The sequence below is a fragment of the Lepidochelys kempii genome, chromosome 2 (assembly GCF_965140285.1).
Source record: "Lepidochelys kempii isolate rLepKem1 chromosome 2, rLepKem1.hap1, whole genome shotgun sequence".
Lineage (NCBI taxonomy): Eukaryota > Metazoa > Chordata > Testudines > Cheloniidae > Lepidochelys > Lepidochelys kempii.
In genome coordinates this window covers 247,683,676-247,708,526 of record NC_136381.1, presented here as the reverse complement: position 1 = coordinate 247,708,526, position 24,851 = coordinate 247,683,676, and the positions used below count along the sequence as shown (strand labels likewise).

Sequence of the window (24,851 nt, the reverse complement as noted above, 5' to 3'; positions counted from 1 at the left end):
GCATTGTGATGCATGAATTTGAGACATCCAGAATTGTTTGGAGGGAGGTAGTTTGTATCTTTCTAAGGAATTAAAATCTGTTGAAATAACATGGAGGCCACTTACATACCTTACTGTAATATCAGGCAGCGATTCACTGAAGAAAAGTTGTTCCTTCAAAAGTCTTGCATAAAGTTATCAGGTCACTGTGAAAATATCATTAATATGAACTAGTGTGCTGTTGGATAGCCAGTGTTGTACCTAGAGAGGTGAGCTTTATTTCTGTGTGTTAAATTGAAGCAATAAAGATGTGCTATGAATTTGTCTACTGGGTAGATTTAGAGACTTGTCCACCTTCAATATATCAAAATTTTACATTTTCTAGGTCTAGCTGTTGTCAGAGGCTAGACACTGCACTGTGAGACCATATTTTTTAAAAAAGTCTTCAACACTTCCGTATTACTATTCCAGGTGAAAAATAATCCCTTGAGAGAGAATAAATTCATACATTTAAAAGGATGGTGTCACTTTGCTTTACAGTGGGAGGCACTGAGTCGATATCATGTGAGGTAGAGCATTAGATGGAGTCTCAAGAGACCTGCTTTCAGTTCCTAGCGCAGTCATAGACTTGCTGTGTGTGACCTTGGGCAAATAATTTCATCTACCATTTGTGTCAGTTCTCCATCTGTGAAATAGAGATAATAATTCCCTACCTTCCATATAATTATCTAGCACTTGGATACTATGAAGATGGGATCCACATAATTGTTGTTGGATAACAGATTTCAGATAGGCTAATGAAAGATGGAGCCCTGAGATGGATCTGGGGCAGTATTTACTGCCTCTTCAGAACATGGGAATGAGGGCTGGGCTTTTCACCAGTACATTGCTCTTGAACTTCACTAGTGGGTTCTCTTACTGTCTTTCACATTGGCCCTTGTCTAGTTGGCTGAGTCCTCTGGCTAGTAGCTGCCTAGTTAACTTTTCCAGCCATGGCATTTAACAGAGTAATGTGTCAGCTGGCCAAATGGGAAGTTCAGTTACCATCCCTGGAGAGGTTCCTTTCTCCTTTCTGACCCTTCTAAAAGTAACAGAATACTGAAAAAACGTAGTAGTTTGATATAGCAAGTAAATATGTTGTCACAATAGCTACTGAGGGCTTACACTTTCACTGTCTGGTTTTTAAAGAAAACTGCAATGTTAGTTATGCCATAATTAAATGAATGTATTGTGTATGTAATGTTGAAATTGATAGTGCCTGTGTTGCAGTCTATAATTTTGTTTTCTAAATGATAATATGCTACAATGTATGTTGAAACTAAATTAGCCTTGTAATAAGTGTCAGATTAAATATTTGATCATCCTTACAATGATTATCCTTCACTTTAGCATTGCTACTATATCTAATATGGTATAATGTTTAAATGTGTATTGATTTAGAAGAAACAACTATTCTTTTATCTTAAAAAGCCAGTTGGCCTGACTTTCAAATCTGCTGAACGCTTGGAACTCCCACTGAATTCATGAGGGAGTTGCGAGTTGTCAATGTACCCGAAAATAAAGTGTTCACAGAGTACCTCAAAATGGAACCGTTGTGTTCCTACTAATTTCTGGAGCTATATGGACACTGAGAACATAACTGCATAAGCTAGGAATTCAATTAAAAATTTTTGTTAATTTCAAAATCAGTCACATACAATGAAAGGCTTGCCAAAAAATAATTAATCACTCTTATTTTCAAACATGACCTGTGGGAAAACAATGACTTAAAAGTGTTTGAAATCAACCTGTTTAATCGGACTTCATTTTCGCGATTATCCTCCTGTTCAACAATAAGAAACTTTCAGATCTACTTCATTATGTACTGCACACTAAAATAGGTAGTTGTTATTCTGAAACTTAATGTTTGATAGGGAGATATTCAAAAGTACGTAAGGGATTTAGGAGCAAAAGGTAATGGGACAACTACATTCCTTATTTGCTTTTGAAAATCTCCCTCTAAAGTATTCAATATCAATATAGATAGAATTTAACAAAATTGAGCAGGGAATGAGGAAAATGAACTTCGTTCTGAGGTAAGAGATCTTGCTGCAAACTCTTCATTCTCCCTGAGCACCTCCATGTTTTTTCCCAACTCTTTTTTGTTTTTTTGAAAGAACAAAAAAGGAGCTGCAGTGATTTAGTCATTCCATCGGCACTCTGACACTGCCTAAAACGGATTTCCTCTCTGGCTTGCAGCAACAAGCTTGCCCCTTGCATTCTTTCCTTGCATTACACAACTTGTTCAACTCCTGAACAGCGAACAACAGGGAAGAAACATGCAAGCAGAGTAGGTTGATTGTTGCAGTAAGTGCCTTTCTGAAAAGAATGGAAGTCTAATACTAGTTTGCACCTTAATTTGAATTAGTGACTGCTGCTTCATCATCATAGTCCAATAAAGCACAACAATAATATGTTACACAAATCTATTCCAACTCTAACAAAATACTATAATTGAGTCAATATATGGTAACTTTTATCACAGAACGGTAGGTGATAGGGCTTTACTTTCTCACATTTTAAAATGTTTATTAGTTGTATCAAAAAAGGATAATTGAAATATATGAATAATATGGCATTGTAAGAATAGGTGATTATTCACAACTAGGCTATTCTCCAGAGTACATCGTTTGTCCCTGCTTGTGCTGATTGGTAGCAAATGAGTTGGACACACATCTTTATTAAGTCAAGGCTTTGAGAAATCACTGTGGGAGAAAATACTATCCAGGCATTTATTGTAACACTTGAGCTGTCTGAAGCTTCTTGGCAGAATGAGTATAGATATTCATTGTGCTGATTCTATAGTACATCTGTATCAGCATTCTAAAATGCAGCTAGAATGCTGTTTAACAATATTGCAGTATTAGATCCTGCTGCTGTACAGATTGTTTGTTTATTCCTGATCAGCTGTCCCCCTTTTACACTAAGAATTAGCTTTGAGAAGTTCCGTTTGGTTTGGAACCAGGGTTCAGGAGGCAAGTGGATCATTGACCCATGCTGGCTCTTCAGCCAGGTAGCTCTGTCAGCAGAGGAGAGATGGGTATGGCTCTTTACAGAAACCATTGATACCACTTCCTGAATCAGCAGGAAGAAAAGCCAATATACTTGACTAATCAGACTAACTATATAACATGACAATTTTAAGTCTTTCTCCATGTTTGGGTCAAATATGGTGCTTAGTATTGACGTGCGGTTATTTTTTTAAGTCTGGCATGTTTTAGTTGCTAAAGATGTGAAAGACTTCCGTTTATGTGCTGTTTACTAATCAATATTTAATATGGTTTTCATAGGATATGTAACATGACACTGATACTCTGGACAGGTAACTTTAACTGTTTGAAAGCATTATCTAATAAGGGGCATCCAGGTAACTGCCAGTAATGAGCACCTTTATTGTTTTATGCTGTAGGATCATATTGCCAAAGACATTTTTTGTAAAGCCTACATCATAGAAAATGTAGCTTATATTGTGATCACATGTTTACCTTTTTGACTAAAAAATCATTTTTACAATTTTGAAAATGTTTTCATATGGATATTTAAAGGGATATTGTCAACTTGACAGTTTGAATTAGCTAATTGTTTAAACAAATCTAAAACCAACATATACTATTTAAATTTAAAAAATAATCTTTAATTATCGGGGTTTTTGTTTTTTTTTTGCTCCTTTACTAAAGGTTTTTATGGTGGGCACAAGAGCAACAACTCTGAATGTACTTAAGCTGGTCCCTTCTATTTCCCCTCCCTCCTTCCCTCCCTCTCTATGCACATGCTTGCCTGCTGCCTATTCAATGTCAGCTTTGCTGCTGCTGTACTAGTAAACACTTCCATGCAAGTGCTGGGGAAGAGTGTGCATGTGAACTGTCTCCAGAGTAGTGCATGAGTCTTGTGGTTGTGCTGATGCATGAGAAAGAGAGTGTGCAACTGATCATCAGTGAAAGTGTTAGAATGCTATCATGTGGACAAAATAAGCTGAAATAATAGAGAAATGATGTTTTCCTCTAATCTTTCAGTTATTGTAATATTAGGTGTAACAGTAGGTATACATTTTTCAGAGAGAAATAATTTTTTTCTCCCAGTTGACTGTATCAAGTTATTAGTCTGTTTTTTTTCCAATGTAAAATGTATGGGTATGCAGTTGCCAGAACTAGTGGGGGAAAGAAGTCTAGAAAGGACTGTTGTAAAGTCTGTAAAGACCTACCAAAATGAAATACCTTTAATAAGCCAAGGCAGTGCACATTGAAGGGAGTAGTGTAACCTCAATGCAACTATCTAGACATCCTTGTTGATCAAGGACAATGACTCGAAGTGAAACATTTCAAACTGATGAAAATAAATTGTTGGGTCTATCTTAGAGTTGTTTGCTATATCAATCCTATTTTTATAAGTAACTAAGTTTTCTTTTATGTGATAAATAAAAAAACTTTGGGTGAAATGAGAAACATCCTACACAAAAGTACAGTTCTCTCCCTCGTCCTTGCATCCCAATGATTTTGTGAACCTGGTTGTGACTAGTTCCTTCTAATAAACCACAGATAAAAGAGAGTAAGGGGGCAATGCGAAGTACCCAGTGAGACTTAGTGGAAGCATTTTAGTGAAGCCAAGATACTGTTGTAGCCTGGGTTTTATTTTAGATTCATTGTGGGTTTGGTACTGGAAGTTTAGTGGGACTCCTAGAACAGATGATACATCAAGGGGCCCAAAACCTTTAAAAATAATCTTTGTATTTTAAGTAAAGAGAGAGAGAGAGAGAGAGAGAATGTGTGTGTGAGAGAGAGAGCGAGAGCAAGCATTCAAGCCTTAACTAACGGTTGGAGTCCATCAGATTTTTTTTAACTGCAGACTCTTTTTTTTTACACTGATTTTTATATATATAAATATAAATAAAAATCAAAGCAATTTGAAGGACATTGTCTTCTTAGTCCATAATACTTTTCAGTAAGTTACTTTTGTCATTGGCTGAATATTTGATAATGCAGGATTTAAAAATGCTGAAAACCAAATGAGTTAACATGTAATCTTGTAAAGAGTGTGATGGTGCTCATTCCTAGCTTGCTCAAGCTTCAGTATTTTGGCAGATCTTAAACTGGAGATGGCCATGGATCTGATGTAATTTTTCTTCTGATTAACTTCTTTAGGAAACTTAATTAATAACTCAACCTTAATAGCTGTGCCAACTCTGCTCTCCTTTTGCTCTGCAGACTACTGCAGCTATTCTTTGGGTTGTGATTACTTTTTCAGAAATCATTAAGGCTGGAGAATGAATATTTTTTCCCGTTATCTCAATGTTACATTATCAACAAAGTTTTAAATCAGTGAGAACTTAAGTTATTTGAATTGCTTTATAGTAAAACTGAGATTGTCAAAAATTTAGTTTAATTTTGAAAAAAATCCAGGAATTATAACAGTTGTTTTAAAACTGGTTTCAGTATCAGTTTCAAAACATTTAATTTTGAGCAAAGTATATATTCCAATAGTTTATGCAATAAATAATTTGATTTTCTTAAATTGAGAAACACAGTGGGTCATGCATAGTAAATTTAGTTGAAGAGATACTGTCAGGTATATAACTTGGCTTTTGTTTAAACAGCCTTATGAAACTTAATATTTATAGAAATGTTTTGACTAATTAAAAATTAAATGAAATTGACTATAAACAAACGTGAAACTGACAAGGCTAGTCTCTCTCTACAAGCTGAGTGAATGTTGAAAAACTAGATTTTCAAATTTTTCAACCTTACTTTAAATTACTATCATTAGAGGTAAAAAGCAAGCACACTTATGGAATTGTGTAGACGAACAAATGTGGTTTTATATATTTTGCAACCTGACAGTGTCCCTCAATTATCAAGTCCCTGTACTTCCATTTTCCAGCTGGGTTTTAACTTTGCATGTGTTTCAGTGAAATACAATATGAATATTGGTTGTTTCCTGGAAGCATTTTGGAGCTATCTCTAGATTTTAATTTGGAAAGTGGTTAGTTATCACAAGATAGTGAAATTATTTTTTTCATTTTGTTGAGGGTTAGTAACCAATGAAAAAGTGCAGTGTAATGTGATTCCATTCTCTACTTCTGATTATTCAGATGCATATATTTAAACTCTTAAAAATTAGTTACTTAAATTACAGCTGTAATTTTAATAGAAATCAGTCCCTCCTGGAAGGGCTTAATGAAATCTAAAACAAAACTAGAATTCAATAGACCTAAATGTTTCCATTCCAAGAAATACTTCTTACCGTGGCCTGTTACTTAGAGCAAATTGTAATGCTTATACTTGTCCTTAGTTTATCATAGGCGCCTCAGTGAAGTTATTTCCTTGAAGTAATGCCCACAGAAAGTGGAAGTTGTGCAACTGCTCGGCAAGCAAAGCAGAAGCGCAAATCGCACAGTCTTTCTATACGAAGAACCAACAGTTCTGAGCAAGAAAGGACGGGATTGCAAAGAGAGATGTTGGAAGGGCAGGTAAACGAACAGATTGATATTCAAGAACTAATTTCTTAAAACTCTTTACAAATAAATAATGGAACTGTCTTATTTCTTTGTGTACAGAAAAATAAATACAGACTTAAGTCATGAAGAATATCTAGTTAAACTGGAACTTTAAGTGGACAAATGTTAATGGGAAAACTTTACAAATTATGCTGTAATACCCTTCCATAAAATAAATGCCCCTAAGAACATAGCCTAGCCACATATAGTGGGTAGCTGGTTTTAACAATCAAGCCGTGTTAAAAACAGTCTGTACAAATCAGCTCAAGTATAAATGAGATCATTGTGCACGTCCTTTAGGGCAGAGAAAGACAAATCCAAGAATCTTGTGTAACTTTCGTTTACCTGCCCAGAGCTCTGGTAACAGATACAAACTTGACTCCATTTTAACCTGAAGTGATTTTGAATGCTTTAGTAACTCTTCCAATACAAATGTAGAATTTGTAAGGAAATGGGGTGGGAAGAACATAATGCAATTAAGTTCCAAACAGCCATTAACTTCATATACTGGGCAATATGGACTTGGCAAAGAATATCAGATTTCTAACTGGATTGTCCAGGAGAGATGACTTTGAAGTATTAAGAACAAAATATCAGAAAAAGAAGTCATGAACTTCTTTGTAGTCACAAATCTTCAAAGGAAAAATAGGTCTAACTGTGCAAGGCTCTCTGAAAAGTTACCCTTTCTGTGGAGACAAAGGTATATTGCTTCATTTTGCTAGACAGAAGCAAAAATCCTTGTAATCAATCCCTTAATGTTACTCATTTAGAGTTGGTAACTAGCTTTTTCTAAGTTTTGGATTAGTTGGTAACTTACTTCTAAAGAAACCTTCACTGTGTTTAAAGTTAAACCTTACAGTTAGTCTGTATTTTTTCAGCTCATTATATAAAACATCCATTTTTGTCTCATATTTTCAGAAGTACTGAGTAGGTAATGTCCTTTCTGAGACTATCTTCTTACCTTCCTTCCTGACTTAAACAAGCAGTGGTAAGGGACAGCTGAGATACTGGCCGAGCAGAAAGGTTATTTTGGATTACTACAGACATTGGTCTAAAAGCAACCAGGACAACAAGGGCAAAGCTTGAGAGGTTAAGAGCTGCTGACATTTTGTATTTTTATATGGTAAATATTAAATTAAAGATGGGAAGTTTTGTTTAATATCAAAGAATACAGTTAGCAGGCTGTTAAGCTAAGGGTATACCTGCCCAACAATGTAAGCCTAGGGTTAGTGGGACTTGAGTTAGCTGACCTGTGTCAGGGAACCCTGGGCTTGAGCGTCTACATTACATTTTAACCCTAGGTTAAGTACCTTGACTAGGGCTCTTTCTTTAGTTGTAGGCTCCTGGTAAATTTGCTAAATTCTGCTGACAAGCACATTTGTATGACACTGTCTAATGGCTGGTCTACATACAAACTTTTAATTAAATCTGTTTTATAAAACAGATTATTTCAGATCAAGTCTGTGTGTGGACACTTTTATTTCACAGTAAAAGTGATTCAAGTTATTTTTAGCTAACTTGCACTAAAGGTAACTAAATTGATTTAAATTCACATCTTTTGTTTCAGTATAAGTTTGTTTGTAGATCACACTTGATTAATTTGTCTCCCTTCTTTAACAGTTGTTCTTGTCCATCCGCAGTCCTGTCTTGTCATGGACTGTGCTGGGACATTAAATTCTGACGTTTTTTGTTTGTACAAAAAACGAAGTAGTTTTTGAGACTAGAGGTTGATTAAAGTTGGCATGTATATTGAGTCATCAAGTCAATCCCCTTGGTATCCCGATTAGATGAAATTTTATTATTTTATGAAAATATATGGTAATTTGTTCCATTGCTGAAATTTAGTCATCATCCCCCGTCTACCCCCAGCCCCAAAAAGGTTTTTTTTTTTTTCCCCCCCCCAACCTAGATTTTTCCGTTCTATAGTGATTTCTCCAGTATTACTTGCTCTGTCCTCAGTGACTGCTGACTCTAGGTACTTCACTTCCTGGTTGCGTACACTTCCCCACCAAGTGAAGTAAGCTGTTGTTGCCTCTTGGGGAGCCTTTTATCCTCAGCCTTTCATCTGAGTGCTTAGGCTTTCTCCGAAACAGCCTTTGAAGCAGCTGACAGTGCAGCCTGTTGGTAGTTCCCTTTTCCCTGCTAGTAGGTAGCATTATTTTATTGTCATCTTCACACAGAAGCTGGGACTACACCTACTTGCTTTTGTTGCCTGGCTCTGTTTTCCTTTTACCTGATACAGTCTGCACAATCAAAAACAACGAGGAGTCCTTGTGGCACCTTAGAGGCTAACAAATTTATTTGGGCAAAAGTTTTCATGGGCTAAAACCCACTTCATCAGATGCATGGAGTGAAAATACAGTAGGCAAGTATAAATACGCAGCATGTGAAAAGATGGGAGTTGCCTTACTAACTGGTGGGGAGGGGTCTTTTCATGTGCTGTGTGTTTATACCTGTCTACTGTATTTTGCACTCCATGCATCTGATGAACTGGGTTTTAGCTCACGAAAGCTTATGCTCAAATAATTTTGTTAGTCTCTAAGGTGCCACAAGGACACCTCATTGTTTTTGCTGATACAGAGTAACATGGCTACCACTTTGAAACCAGACTGCACAGTGTGCTCTTTGTAGCTTCTTAAAATAGGAAATAGGGGCAGAGGTTTGAAATTTAAATGATTACAAATTTGGATTTTGCCTCTTCGCTTTTCTTTTTATAATGTTTTGTGATGAATCCCGTTCTGAGGTTTGCAAATTGAAGCATGAGTCTGGAAGTTAGTTAATGTTTTCAATGTAATTGTGGCTACATTGCATGTATTGCATACTTTAACCTAAACTTATTCAGGTGTGCACAGGATAACTCCTGTAGGTGAAAAGGAGTACTTGTGGCACCTTAGAGACTAACCAATTTATTAGAGCATAAGCTTTCGTGAGCTAACACGGCTGTTACTCTGAATCCTGTAGGTGAGTTCATGTTAGATTATTTTCAGTTTTCAGCCTTAATATTGCATTAACATAGGTTTATGTGGATTTAAGAGATGCTGTCACTTGGTGGTCTTTATCCTATTTATAACATGTCTTGCTAGTTCCCATTTTCCAGAGACATCACCATTTGGAGTGTCTGATAAATGTATCTTTGGAGAAACTTAAGTTTACTTACCTTTTACTGGCTATTGGAACACCTGGTCAGGCAGATGATTGTGGTTTAAGGGCTCAGAGTTTTGAGCTATGGAAATTATTTCTCATATGCTTAAAGCACTCAGAAGTATTACTAAATTTGCTGCTTTATATCTTGAGTGTAATAATTCTCACTTTAGTGAAAACTACTCTAAAATAAAACCTACAACTGGCAAACTGAAAATATAACACACACAATTAATAGCTCACCTTCAGTTATTGTGTAATATCAACAACAGAAGAAAGGAAAGAGAAATGTCTCATCCGTAGTGCAAGGATATTTTAACAGAGACATAAATACACAATTTTGCCCCAAATAGGCAATTCATTGAGTCTAGGTAACTCATAGTGATTTGCATAATCACTGTGTATAGCTGTTTTTCACTCTGTTCTGGCTATTTATAATCCTCCTTCTCTAGTACACTTTTGTATTTAGCAATTCTAAGTAGTTTGTCTTCAACAGACAGTTGTTTCAGCTTCAGTCTATCTAAAGAGATTCCAGCATGTATGAGAGAATGTCCTGTAAAGCTGATGAAACAAAAAATGTCCTGTAAAACTGATGAAAGTGAAATGATATCTTTTAAAGAAGCTAAATCGTTTTGATTCATTACCTACTTTCTTCTGGTTTACTCACCTTCTTTCAGCAAAGCAGCTAAAGGCCTTGGTAGCAGAACTATTTGTATTATGAACAGCACAGAGAAATCCCACTGCTCAGAGTGTGAGAAAATTGCTTGTCCCAAAGACATCACTATCTAAATACATAAGACATAGAGTGGGAGAAAAGTACTAGATATCCCCATATTGCAAATGGGCCGATGAAACAACAAGAGATTTGTCTAAGGTCAATACAGGAGTTCTGTGGCAGAGCTTAGAATTGAACCTAGATCATTTAAGTCCTTGTCCAGTGCTTTTACCACAAGAACACCCTTCCTCTCTTGAATAACTGTCACATTTGTGTATACAGAGAAGTATCCCAGCTCATCTGTTTGAATTCAGTTCTGAATACTGCGTAAAGAAATGTGTTGCATTTACTATGGAGAGAAGAGTCTTGATGAGGAGGGAGGAAAGGAGATGTATTAGAAATAATGAGATGAAAGGAGAGAGGAGATGGATGATGGGTGGCCAGGATAGCTAACTGTTCAAAGTGAATGTTTTTTGAAGTTTGGCAACCCGTTTTGTTTTGTATGTATATAATTTGATACTTTGTTTATTACAATTGGAGAGTGCTTCCTGTTTTAGGTAATAACCACATCTCAAGCAAATAAACTCTTCAACTTTTTTTATTCATTTTTTGTACTTCCAAGGCATGACTGCTTCATAAACTGGAAACACCTTAAGCTATAACATAATACACACACTTTTAATTTATAAAACCATTTACATAGGAAAAAACAAGCAGCATCTTGGTATAAATTGCTCTCTAGCAGAAAATAAGAAATTCATTTAACCCAGCAGGTTTGATATTTCTCCTTTACAGGGAAAACAGTGTGAAAATGAAGCCTTTATTATGTGTAAAATACAGCCCAAGAGTTTTCTTGCTTGTGTTTCACATTACAAATACCAGTTTTCCTCTGTACTGGAGAATGGGAGAACTGTTGAGATTGAGTTAAGAGATTGAAATTGGTGCTATAGTTTCCCTTTTACAAGGGGAGGTTTAGTCAAATTGTTTATACCTTTGAGTTGTTTGTTGAAACCTGTTTAACTGAAGATGCCAGATTACTAGGTGAAAAAACTCTTTCTGAAAGAGTAAACATCTCCTCTCCTTTAAGTTAGGTCTGGGAAGCTACACTTAGGTTTCAGTGCCACTCACACTTGTGTTTTTTGCTGAAAGTTGGGAGAATAATTTTCTTATGGTGGTTAACCTGGGTAGGTTTTGGGGAAAGTTGGTGAGTTTTTCCCCTTTTTTAAAATAGGTATTTGAATGAAGAGAATTTAGACGGCATTAAGGTAGCATAAGATACAAAAGGAACAGTGGGACAGGAGACTTGAACAGAGTGAAGGTAATGCGGAGGAGTAGGAAGAAATGAACAGAGAGGTAGGCAGTGGATAGCTGTGCAAAATCTTGAAGCTGAGAATGAGGAAATTTTGATGTAGACACTGAAAGAAGACCAGTGAAAGACTTGAGAGGGAGTGGTGTTAGTTGTGGAAAAGAAGATTTTAGCTATGGCATTTTTCATGAACTTGAGCAGAGCAAGAAGGGGCTGTACTGGTCAGTAGGAAGCAAGAATTTTAGCCATGGAGGTGTGAATGACTGAGATTTTGAGATGTCAGGAAATCAGATGTGACTTGCTTACAGCCTATATATATAGGGAGAGACCGGAATAGAATCACAAGTTGAAAACTTGGGTAATTAGGAGGATGGTGATATCAAAGGCTATAGATGAGAGGAAAATGGAGTCTGGTTTTCAGCTACACTATATTTGGGCTGGTGCAGAAACATTACATGCAGGGACGTTGGCTCCACTTCTGTTCGTTCTTTCAGTTCAACTTGAAAGTTTATCTTGGACAAAGAAAATAAACTCCTTTCTCTTCAATTTAATTTCCAGTTATCATAATGTTGCATTATTTGGAGTGCCAACACTGCTGGAGAATGTTTTGTTAAAAGCAAACTTTCCTTTGGAATTTAAATAAAAAAAAAAATCTCATGCAGCCGGGAGGGTGTGAGTTGACAGCAGTTGAACTTGTGATTCCAAGAAGTCTTGGGGTTTCAGGCTTTTAATTATTACAGCTAAAATTACTTGAAGAATTAATGTTTTTACTTTTGCCCATGTATCTGCTGACTTGCTCTATTAAAAATGTAATAAGAAATTAAAATGTATGATGTTGTTTTATAACTTGCTAGGTATTGAATAGCTTTATTTAAACAAAATACCAGTTAAAAAATTCAGGTCACCACAGTAAAGTACCATATTTTGTCTTGCTCTTCAGCATCAGACTAAGTGAAAATATAAGCATGCTACAGTAGAAAAATAATTTAAATGCTCTGCTAACTAACTAATGTTCAGAAATGATTTTTTTATTAAAACAAATGTCTTTGGTGCTCAGCACCCCAACATTCATATTATATCATAACTGCAATATTTACAGAATTAACTGCCGATAGTTTAAGAAGTAAACTTAAAACTTGGTATCAGTGTTAACATTTTTTCCCCTCTAGGATACTAAACTTCCTTCATCTGTTCGGAATACACTTCTGGAGCTTTTTGGGCAAATAGAGCGAGAGTTTGAAAACCTTTATATTGAAAATTTGGAATGTGAGTATGGTTTTCTTATAATTTGAAAACAACTATAAGGAATTAGATTATAGTAGAATTCATTGTGGTCATAAAATACTCTGTATGCTAGATTATAGTAGGATTCATTGTGGTCATAAAATACTCTGTATGCTAGAAAGTAATGTACCCTTATTTAGGACTTTTCATTGTGAAGGATTTACAAACCGCCTAAAATCATATCCCTAAATTGGAGTCTGCCCCTTTTCTGAAAAAGTGCCTTGGGATCTTTTCCACAAGGAATTAGGACTCCTGTGGTGTCTTACCTGAAAGATAAAACTCTGACAGCATTGTGCTCCTAAGCACCATACTGGGGAATTGTTTCAGTATTGACTCAAAGGGAAGCCTTCTGTCTCCCATTATCAGCGCTACAGCTTCCTGCATGACACAGGTGTTCTTAGAGGTCTCCAATCAGGGTATTAATTGGATGTAACCCTGATTAGGTTGTGAGATCAGATGGGATTATAGTTCTAGTATGTCTACAGACCATTATTTTTTGTTAGTGTGGGCTACTTTAGTAAAGAGGATTCACAATACATATATTAGCATTATTCAATACCTGGGGTTTTCTGATTAGTTAGTATATATTAGTATATATTATACACACACAAAAATTAAAAGACCATTGTTGCAAAGTCAAGCACTCAAAAGTTGGGAAATGCCTAGGGTCTGGTTGAAAAAAAGTATGTGATCATGTAATTTAAGACTGTATCATAATGCATATACACAAGGGCTCAAATTAAGCTTGGACAGCAAACCTTAATTCTGATATTTCCTAACTTTTGAGTGTTCAACTCTGCAGCCTTAAAGTTCTTTGAACACTGTGTGTGTAATTTCTTGGTATTTTTAAAAAGCAAACAGGAAAAAAAAATCTGACATCTAGTAGACACCCACATCATTCATCAGCAGTGTTGGAACCTTCAGAGCCACCACACACACCTTTGTAATTAGGAGTAACTGATAGCAATAGTAGATTGCCATCCTCTGTGCGAATTAGCACTAGAGGGGAATATGGGACATTTTGCCAGTGGATTTTGCAGGTATTTGCTGACGACAGGGGAATGATGGGACCAGGCTGTCTTGGGTTCCATTCCAGTCTCTGGAGGGGACTGTGCTCTTCCATCTTTTCCCCCACAGTATGACCCTATCTGTCCCTGTTCCAGTTCTTTCTTTCCCACCCTGGCTCTGTGTCTCAGTTCCATTCTACTCATCTAGCTAGTCCCACTCTCCACTCAGGCTTCTAATCCCAGTCCGTCTCTTTGCCCAGTCATTCCCAGCTCTTTGTCTCCAGCCCCAGTGCCCAGCCAGTCGCGGTTTCCCCTCCCAGCTCTTCATCTGATCTCTGTCCCCGCCCTGGCCTACCATTACGTCCCATGCATGTTCCCCATCCCCTCTGGCTTCCCATGCCAAAGCTCCGTGTCTAATTTCAGTGTCCATCCCGCCCCCTCCACATACACATGCTCCTGCACCCATTGTCACGGTCTCCTTGCCCAGGCTCTCTCCCCAGTTACTCATTTGATTTGTCTCCTCTTCCACCTACTGGCTCCCAGTCCTCCTCTCCTTGTCCAGCTAGTCCCTCCTCCCTTTCCCCTTGGGCTCCTTGTGCCAGTTCTACTAAACCAACAGGTCTGCTTTGTCTCCCTCTACATTCAAATCAACCAGCTTCCTCCTCCATGCTGCCTGAGCCCAGCAGAGTGGTCATTGAGAGCACAGGGGAGAGAGTGTCCCTGATCTCAATTTAGGTGCGCAGACCTGGCACAGCCTCCAGCAACCCAGAGCTGTGGTTTCAGGGAAAGTCCTGCTCAGTTCTTGGCTGGAGACTGCCCATTGTGGATGGAATCTTCAGGGAATTTAGCTGCTCAAATCTAGGTTTCTATTGAGTATGTGCAAACTTGCTATTTTTTTTCAAATGCCTGTAATTTGGCCAGATGTTGATGGATTTTCACAGAAACAGCAAACTGTACATCCCTGGCACAAAGGCCACTCTGCCAAATTTCAAGTCTCTGCTCTAAAATACAGGGCTAAGAGCTTTTAGAAGAAAAAGTTCTCATAATTGAACTTGTGCAAAACATATTTTTCCCTGGCCTTGTTCTCTGAAGTGGCTGAACCATTTTGGCTGAAATTTTCTAATAAACTTTAGCCTGAGGCAGACACCAGGCATGGAAAACTTCAGCCAAGCAATTAAGTTTGGCAAAGGTATAAAACATTGAAAACTGTGTGTTTTATCATAGGAAGTATTGGGTAACCTTAGTTAGTGGTGCTATCAGCCCTGCTTATAAAAAATTGTATAGTACAAATGGTTAGTATGGGTGGTTTAGAGAAGTAATGGTAAAAGTAAATTGTGCAATACTGTATGTACACAGTATCGGAGGTGCTGTTGAGATTCTCATTCATGTTGTGAACATAGTTTTTTATGCTTACATGCAAAAACTACTTCTGTATTACAGTAAATGTTTATGGAACACTTGAATGAAACACATTAAATGTATAGTACAAACATTGAATTCTTCTTTTAAAAATAAGTTAATCTTAAGATACTTCTAGGAATAAAATGAGTTACTCCTGGGAGAACTCGGTGCCAAAAAATTAAAAATTCTGTGCACAATATTTTAAAATTCTGCATATTTTATTTGTCAAAATAACACAATACAATCACACCAGTTTCAATTATTTTTGGTCATTTATTTCAAAATACCTGTCAGCGAGTATGTCTGTAACTAAAGAGCCAACAAAGGGTCAGGGAATGTTTTTTGACAAATAGATTCCTTACTAGGCATATTAACACAGAACTCTTGAGTAATAATTCATTTTAAACTGTTATACAGAACAGTTTTTCCTGCACTCCACAGAAACAGAGCAAAGGCTGGGGGGAGTCGGGTAACAGAAGTGCTGAGGGAGAGAGAAGTAAATTGCTGGGAAGGAGCCTGGGTGTGAACTTGGAGTGTTTGGTATGTGTGGGAAAAGTATGGAACAGGTTTTTTGTGGGGGCTGGGAGGGATTGTTAGGGAGCTTCTGGCTGACTCCAGACTCTCCCATGTGTCCTTGCACCCCCTGTCCACATGTCTCTCCACCCACAGTCAGACACCCCATCTCCATGTGGCTCTGTGCCCCCACCCAGGCACTCCCCCGTCCCTATGTATCCCTGAACCACCTCCCCCGTCCCTATGTGGACCTGCACCTGCACTCCCATTCAGCCCCTGCCCCAGTCTGTCATCCCGCACTAGCCCTTATGAGCCTCTCTCTGACCCCCCCCCCCCCCCACCAGCACCCCCACGCTGTCTGTCTCTCCGTAGCCCCTGTCTCCTGACCTGTGAAGAAGTCTGTGCAGGCTCTTTCTCTTTCTTGGCAGGCTGGGAGCTGCTGTGTTCTAGTTCCACAGCGCCCTATGGTGGGCAAAAGGTGGAACTGCAGTAACTTTTTGGCAGAAGCTTTTTTTTGCGCAAAAAATTAAAAATATGCGTGGCTCATTAATTATGCGAATGCACAGTAGCGCATAGTTCCCCCAGGAGTAATGAGTGTTCTTGTTTAATCTTATTAGCTTCAATATGCTGTTGTCCTACAGTATCTTTTTGATTTTCAGCAATGCACTAGCTTCCAATCAATAGCATACAGAAGGAAAAACTCTGCTTTATAACTTAATAGAACCTGGAAATGACTTGCTAATTGTGGATGAAATAACTGCTATGAGGCTACAGACTTACGTTCACTTCCCAAATTTCCATTTTTTGAGTGGAGTTTTTGATGCATGAGTTCTACACACATTACAGGTATTGTCCTGTTAATGTTCGGTCACATCAGCTAGCAAACTGTAGTGAGAAGTGATAAGACTATTTGGCAAAGTTTCCTTGGAACCTGGGTCAAGGTTTATCTTTGGTTGGGAAATTCAGCATGACATTTTTTCTTTGTTTAGAACATGCAGACTGCTTTTATAAGAATATAATAAACTATTCTTGTGACTCATAACATAAAATAGGTGACTTAATACCACGAAATTCCTTAGAGTACAGTATTTTAATGATGTGCTTTTAATTGCTTATTTATATTCACTTTTTTTGCTACTGTTAGTACGTCGAGAGATCGATACACTTAATGAGCGCTTAGCAGTTGAAGGACAGACAATTGACGGAGCTGAACTGAGCAAAGGACAACTGAAAACAAAAGGTAAGATAAATATTAACAAATATTAGGTTTTCTGTAGCTTGCTTTTCCTACTTAGCTTAACAAAATTTACAATTTAGTTAAAGGGAATTGATACCATTGCACAAATAAGTTAACAAACTTACTACCCGAAATATTTTCCTTTGAACTTATTTGTCTCAACAGCCAGTCATAGTACCAGTCAGCTTTCACAGAAATTGAAGACCACTTACAAGGCATCTACCAGCAAGGTATGAGACAAACTAAACCTCTCCTTAACGTTCATGAGACTAACGTGGCTGTTTCTACGTGATAATGTATTGTATGTTAAGTGGTATAATTTCATTTGTAAATAAACATGCCTAGTAAATAGTATCTATCTTGGATTCAGCAATTATCCCTCACTTCAGAAGTGATATACTAAGCTTCTGGAAAATATGATTAAGAAAGCTAATAGAAATTGGAGTATGGGATTTTATGGTAGTGTAAACTACAAAAGAGTTATTTTCATGTTGAAAATACAAAATTAACTGTTAAGTTTTGACTAAGGACTTCTTTGAGAATGACCTCTAAAACTATCCTTAGAAGGCCTTGCAGCTGAATTGATTTAAACTGGTTGATTGTCTATGTAGTGTGGTTTTGAGCTTTGTCCTATCACAGGTTGTCTATTCTTGATCTTCAAGTTCCTAACCTCTCTATCATGCTCCTTTCCAATAGGCAGATAGGCACCCCTTCTTGCACTGTGTCTCTTCACAGTTGCCACAGTCTTACCGTTTATGTCCCCACGTTGACATTTCTCTCCATTTTTGGTCTTATTTTTCTGTATTCCTGTACTTTTTTTTATCTACCCATCTTTTTCTCCCTCCCATTCCCAAACCACTAGATGTCTACACACTGCTCTTTTTTGCTTGGCGTGACGGTCATTCATTGGTCGCTTCATGGGAAAGGGCAGTAGAGGTGTTTGCAATGAAAAATGGTGCCCGACCTTGTAGATTAAATACTTGAACTGTTCCCATGGTTAGCTCCATTATGTGCTGCTGTGGGAGTATAGAGGCATTGTGGGAGATTTTTACAGGAGCCATTTACTGCTCTACTTGGAAGTGTGGGAACATGGATACAGTATGGTGAAGCAGACCTAACCTTATGCACCTTTTTCGGGCCCCACTCTCTTCTCTGATCCCTTTTACGCCTTAGAATTAGTCTGACAATCTCAAAGGCCTGCCAACAAGCTGGGAAAACATTAGTATAAGAAAGTAAATGCTAAAAATTCATAGAATCATAGAATATCAGGGTTGGAAGGGACCCCAGAAGGTCATCTAGTCCAACCCCCTGCTCGAAGCAGGACCGATTCCCAGTTAAATCATCCCAGCCAGGGCTTTGTCAAGCCTGACCTTAAAAACCTCTAAGGAAGGAGATTCAACCACCTCCCTAGGTAACGCATTCCAGTGTTTCACCACCCTCTTAGTGAAAAAGTTTTTCCTAATATCCAATCTAAACCTCCCCCACTGCAACTTGAGACCATTACTCCTCGTTCTGTCATCTGCTACCATTGAGAACAGTCTAGAGCCATCCTCTTTGGAACCCCCTTTCAGGTAGTTGAAAGCAGCTATCAAATCCCCCCTCATTCTTCTCTTCTGCAGGCTAAACAATCCCAGCTCCCTCAGCCTCTCCTCATAACTCATGTGTTCCAGTCCCCTAATCATTTTTGTTGCCCTTCGCTGGACTCTCTCCAATTTATCCACATCCTTCTTGTAGTGTGGGGCCCAAAACTGGACACAGTACTCCAGATGAGGCCTCACCAATGTCGAATAGAGGGGAACGATCACGTCCCTCGATCTGCTCGCTATGCCCCTACTTATACATCCCAAAATGCCATTGGCCTTCTTGGCAACAAGGGCACACTCTTGACTCATATCCAGCTTCTCGTCCACTGTCACCCCTAGGTCCTTTTCCGCAGAACTGCTGCCTAGCCATTCGGTCCCTAGTCTGTAGCTGTGCATTGGGTTCTTCCGTCCTAAGTGCAGGACCCTGCACTTATCCTTATTGAACCTCATCAGATTTCTTTTGGCCCAATCCTCCAATTTGTCTAGGTCCTTCTGTATCCTATCCCTCCCCTCCAGCGTATCTACCACTCCTCCCAGTTTAGTATCATCCGCAAATTTGCTGAGAGTGCAATCCACACCATCCTCCAGATCATTTATGAAGATATTGAACAAAACCGGCCCCAGGACTGACCCTTGGGGCACTCCACTTGATACCGGCTGCCAACTAGACATGGAGCCATTGATCACTACCCGTTGAGCCCGACAATCTAGCCAGCTTTCTACCCACCTTATAGTGCATTCATCCAGCCCCTACTTCCTTAACTTGCTGACAAGAATACTGTGGGAGACCGTGTCAAAAGCTTTGCTAAAGTCAAGAAACAATACATCCACTGCTTTCCCTTCATCCACAGAACCAGTAATCTCATCATAAAAGGCGATTAGATTAGTCAGGCATGACCTTCCCTTGGTGAATCCATGCTGGCTGTTCCTGATCACTTTCCTCTCATGCAAGTGCTTCAGGATTGATTCTTTGAGGACCTGCTCCATGATTTTTCCGGGGACTGAGGTGAGGCTGACTGGCCTGTAGTTCCCAGGATCCTCCTTCTTCCCTTTTTTAAAGATTGGCACTACATTAGCCTTTTTCCAGTCATCCGGGACTTCCCCGGTTCGCCACGAGTTTTCAAAGATAACGGCCAATGGCTCTGCAATCACAGCCGCCAATTCCTTCAGCACTCTCGGATGCAACTCGTCCAGCCCCATGGACTTGTGCACGTCCAGCTTTTCTAAATAGTCCCTAACCACCTCTATCTCCACAGAGGGCTGGCCATCTCTTCCCCATTTTGTGATGCCCAGCACAGCAGTCTGGGAGCTGACCTTGTTAGTGAAAACAGAGGCAAAAAAAGCATTGAGTACATTAGCTTTTTCCACATCCTCTGTCACTAGGTTGCCTCCCTCAGTCAGTAAGGGGCCCACACATTCCTTGGCTTTCTTCTTGTTGCCAACATACCTGAAGAAACCCTTCTTGTTACTCTTGACATCTCTGGCTAGCTGCAGCTCCAGGTGCGATTTGGCCCTCCTGATATCATTCCTACATGCCCGAGCAATATTTTTATACTCTTCCCTGGTCATATGTCCAACCTTCCACTTCTTGTAAGCTTCTTTTTTATGTTTAAGATCCGCTAGGATTTCACCATTAAGCCAAGCTGGTCGCCTGCCATATTTACTATTCTTTCGACTCATCGGGATGGTTTGTCCCTGTAACCTCAACAGGGATTCCTTGAAATACAGCTAGCTCTCCTGGACTCCTTTCCCCTTCAAGTTAGTCCCCCAGGGGATCCTGGCCATCCGTTCCCTGAGGGAGTCGAAGTCTGCTTTCCAATTAAATTAACACAGTGCTAATTTTTTGGGTGATTCAAAGTTAATATTTTGTATATAATCTAGATAAATAAAAAGTAAGGAGATGCACTGGGCTGGCTTTAAAGTCTGTATTTAATGTGCATGGATTTCTTTAGACAAAATTCATATACGGGGAAACAAAAGGATAAGAATGAGGTATTTTTTTATTATTTATTCCAGTCTAACAAGTTTATTCCCTTACTCCCTGAAGACTTTTATAAAGTTCCTATTGTTGTGGACCAGTCTGCATGTACTAATGTGATGAGCATATACCCCCATTTTTTGTAATGCATAAGTTGCAAATTCATTAACGAGGCTAGTTAAAATATGGGCAACATAGGATTAATTGTACAGCTATTTTGTAGTCACAGAATAGTACTTTTCATTTCGATGAATATGCAGAAATTACTGTTTGTAAAGCAGGTGTTGAATACTTATCTTCTCTTAATTGCTTGCAATGTAGCACTCAAATTCTTTCCCAGGCAAAGCAGGTGGACCTCGCAACTTCTACGTGGGAAGCTGGGAAATATGGGGTGGAGACTCATGGGTAACTGCTTTGCTTCCCAGTGTGCCAATATGCATGTACAGCTAAGTAGTGGCGAATGGTGGAACATGCAGAATCTCATAATTTTTCATGGGTATCATATCTGTCAACTGTACCATGTCAGAAGACTTCGCACTCTTCATTGTTACTCATTTACTGCTCTTGCTTGTATATACAAAACAATGAATCAGAAGAGTAAAAAAGGCTGCACTGGAAGTAGCATCTCTTCCCACTGTGTTCTGCTGAGTTTAACCTCTGCAGTTTGTGGGAGTGTGCTCATTTTGAACAGTCACTTTTCTGAGTGGGAATGTAGTCACTCTTTGGCTTCTGTAAAACAAAGAAACTACAGTGCACTTAGAGACAGAAGTTCAGGAAAGATATACAGAATAATATCTGTAAAAAATAAAAAAAATTAAAGTTAAATAAAATTCTCTTGCACTCAAACTCCTTAGGGGAATCTGCCAAAGAGCTGTAGGATAGCAACTGCATGGCTAAGTCAGAGGGAATGGAGCCTCAATTTTCCACTTTAAGTGTCAGACTGCTGTATTGGGCTTGACTGATCAGGTTCTTCATTCTTCTTTCTACTGATGCTGTAGTGTAGTTAAGTGCCATTTTGACATCCGCCTTTCGAAATGGAAATAACTTGTAACTGGCTTGATATTAAGACGTCAATACAAGATCAAGAAGGTGAAAGTGAGCAGTTCTATGAAAGAAGACTTTATCTAAAGTATCTTAAATAGCAAGTGACAGGGCATATTTTTAATAGGTAAATCTTAAATTAATATCCACGTAAGGTATATCTGAAAGTTTTCTCTTGTGAAAAGGGTTTTTAATCGATTCAGTGGTATTTGAATAACTTTTTTGCTTCCTCTTTGCACCGTAGTTCATGGAGGTGGAAGTAGTAGTAAAATATTCCAGTAAATAAAATCACCTGTGTTTGAAGTGGGAGAAAGCAAAGGAAAACAGATTTCATTTGTTATCTCTCCTGTAAAGATATTTGTTTCAGAATTCTTATTCCTGAGTTTTAGCTCCCAAATGTGGCACAGTAAAAATTGCCCAGGCTTTAAAAGTTTATCACTAAGTCAGTAATAGTGGTCTTGGGTGCAAGTCAACTATCAGTGTTGGCCACACACCCAACTGAGGAGAGTCAGCTACTGTGTTTGAAAATTACAGTCAATTCTTAATTGGTGGTGGTGCGGTGCTGGGAAGGCTCCTTCCAGAAAACTAAGACAATCCTCAAAGAACTCCTGCATAGAAAAAATCATGGCTCAGAATCACAAACTTAGAATTCAAACATAAACACCACCTGAAACAAGCCCATCAAATCTGTGGGAAGTGGATCAGTGAATTTCTGCCAAATGGTTTTCAGAGAAGCAGTATTACAAGGTAAATAATTAGCTCTTCTCTATGGGCACCATTTTTTACATAATTCTTACTCTTGAAGAGTAAGTAATTTAAGGCTTTTTCTAACAGAAGAATATAGCAATGACTACTAAAAAGGGCTTTAAAAATGAAGGCAAATGCCAGATGCTCAAACTATGATGTGTCTAAGTACATGGCTTGACAAGCCTGCCTTGTTGAAGCTCTTTTCCAGAGAGACTTTAATGACAATGGGAAGAAAATGCATAAGAACTTAAACTGACAGAATCATTTTCAAAAACTGAAGATAAAATAACTTTGCCTAGGTTACTTTGTAATGGCATCTTCAAGGGGGCAGTGTGGGCTCAAGAGCCGAAAGGTGTGTATATATGTAACTTTGAAATAATGAACAGTTGAGAGGTATGTTAGTCCTTTTTCTGTAACTTCCTTCTACTATTCTGCTTTGCATACATGGCTCCATTTTGTTTTAAGGAGTATATTAAATCTGAAAGCTGCATTTTAAGATTGTCTTGAAGGTTTTTTGATTAATTCTGCAGTATGGTTAAACTACTAATCTCTACCTTGTTTTGTGAGGATTAACCTGTTTCCTTTTAAATGCATCCTTAAGTGATTGTTGCTTCTGTTGATTTGAAGCTGTTCTGTTTATTAACTATTAAATTTTGACTTTATAGAGAATTTCATCATTAGAAGACAACATGCAAAAAAAACCTTGGGAATATTTTAATTCTCAATATTCTTCCAGGCTTCTTCTGTTTTTATGAAGTCTCTTTCCTGGAACAATTTCACTTTGTTTTATCACATGATATTTGAATTCCATGTCTTTGTCTAGTTCAGTCATTACAGATTAATAGGACTTCATTCTTAGTAATAATATTTTTCCAGAGTAAAACCTATGATAGAGGAAATTCTTTGTAGCTGAAATGTAGAATTATTTAAGATCCTATTTGCTTTTAATTCCAGACATTTTAGGGTTTCAATTAACCAGTGTCTGACTACATAACTTAAAATATCTGTTCATAATTATAATTTTAAGAATTTTTTCAGGATATATTATTTACAGAATTTGTACCCAACTTTGGGGTGCCATCTTCCTCATAGTATACTTGTTAAATAAGCTCCAAAGTTTGTGAAAATGAAGGAGTAGTGCCTACATCATAAATGAGCGAAGCTTGTTTTTTATCCCCTTTATGTTGGGGGATTTTCTGTTTGTACATGCTTAGTTTCAGCATGTCTCTGTCATGCTCCGGCAAGGCAAATTTTATTTTTATCTTGCTTCCACTTCCCTTTGATCTGGAATTTATCCGATTCAGATACCCTAATATGGATGGGTCACCACTGTGTTCAGCGTTCCTGCACTAATATAATCATTTATTTTCCTGTAAGATGGGTATTTTTTCTCTTGGTTCTGTTATCTGCTTTCTTGTTCTGTTAATACTTATCTAAATACTAATTTTGATTTAATAAAATGTTCTTCTTAACAGCACTGAATCTAAGGGAATGTGACCAGCAAGTGGCTCAGATATAACTTGGTTAGCCTCTGATTTTTTGGCACTTTTGTGAAAGAATGCTTCATTATCATGCAAATTGAACTGCCTGCATATGCTTCCTGGTTAATTCTTATATACTGCAAAATGTTAAAGACTTAAAACTAATTGAATTGTTTTGCAATTTTGAAGAAAAGTGGCTTAACATTTTTGGAATTTTTTTTTTACGCATTTTTGGCAGCTCTACATGTTGTATGGAAAACAAATTTTCCCAGACTTATATTATACAATACAGTTCACATCAGACAGCAAAATATAAGCTACCCTCAGGCACATACCCATTTGTGGGGAGGGGAAGGGAAATTCTTATAACCAAGGACCTCCTACCAAACTGAATGGAAAGCGTAGACATTGGGCCAAATTCTGTTCTGTGGTATCTGTGCCATCTCATTTGTATTGCATTATTCTAACCCAGGACAAAATGTGTCCCATTGTCTTCATAAGAAAACATTGAGAGCATATGCATCAAAAGACTTATTTTCCTGCAGTTAAAGGTCAAGAAACTCTTGATAAATAATGAACTATGAGAAAAATGTTATCTATTTATGTTAACAAAGGCTGTGCATAGTGCCTTTTGGGGGGTGATTAACAATTATCTGCCGATTGATAGGAAAAATAAATTGTTCTTTCTGCTATTATAGATTGTATCCAGTTTCAAAACTACAACATCGAGGGCAATCTGTCAACTGGTGAAGGAGTATGTTGGCCACAGGGATGGTATTTGGGATGTCAGTGTCACGAAAACTCAGCCAGTGGTGTTGGGGACGGCATCTGCTGGTAATGTTTTGTTTTAACTCCAGTATCTCTCACAATGTTTGTGTTTCGATTTAAAGCATAAGTGAAAGCTTAGTT

General features: G+C 38.0%; 1 protein-coding gene across 4 annotated transcripts in view; it reads left to right on the top strand.

Moving 5' to 3' along the window:
* WDR37 (WD repeat domain 37) overlaps window positions 1–24,851 on the top strand; it is a 66,320-nt gene that overhangs the window by 5,562 nt on the left and 35,907 nt on the right. For 3 of the 4 annotated variants that reach the window (XM_073334473.1, XM_073334475.2, XM_073334476.1), the window contains exons 2-6: window positions 6,304–6,481; window positions 12,840–12,936; window positions 17,020–17,115; window positions 17,278–17,342; window positions 24,641–24,776. In XM_073334473.1, the coding sequence (XP_073190574.1) occupies window positions 6,344–6,481; window positions 12,840–12,936; window positions 17,020–17,115; window positions 17,278–17,342; window positions 24,641–24,776 (532 nt within the window). In that variant the 5' untranslated portion in view covers window positions 6,304–6,343. Of the gene's footprint in view, window positions 1–3,308; window positions 3,341–6,303; window positions 6,482–12,839; window positions 12,937–17,019; window positions 17,116–17,277; window positions 17,343–24,640; window positions 24,777–24,851 lie in introns of all 4 variants that reach the window. The other variant, XM_073334474.1, reaches the window with a different exon arrangement.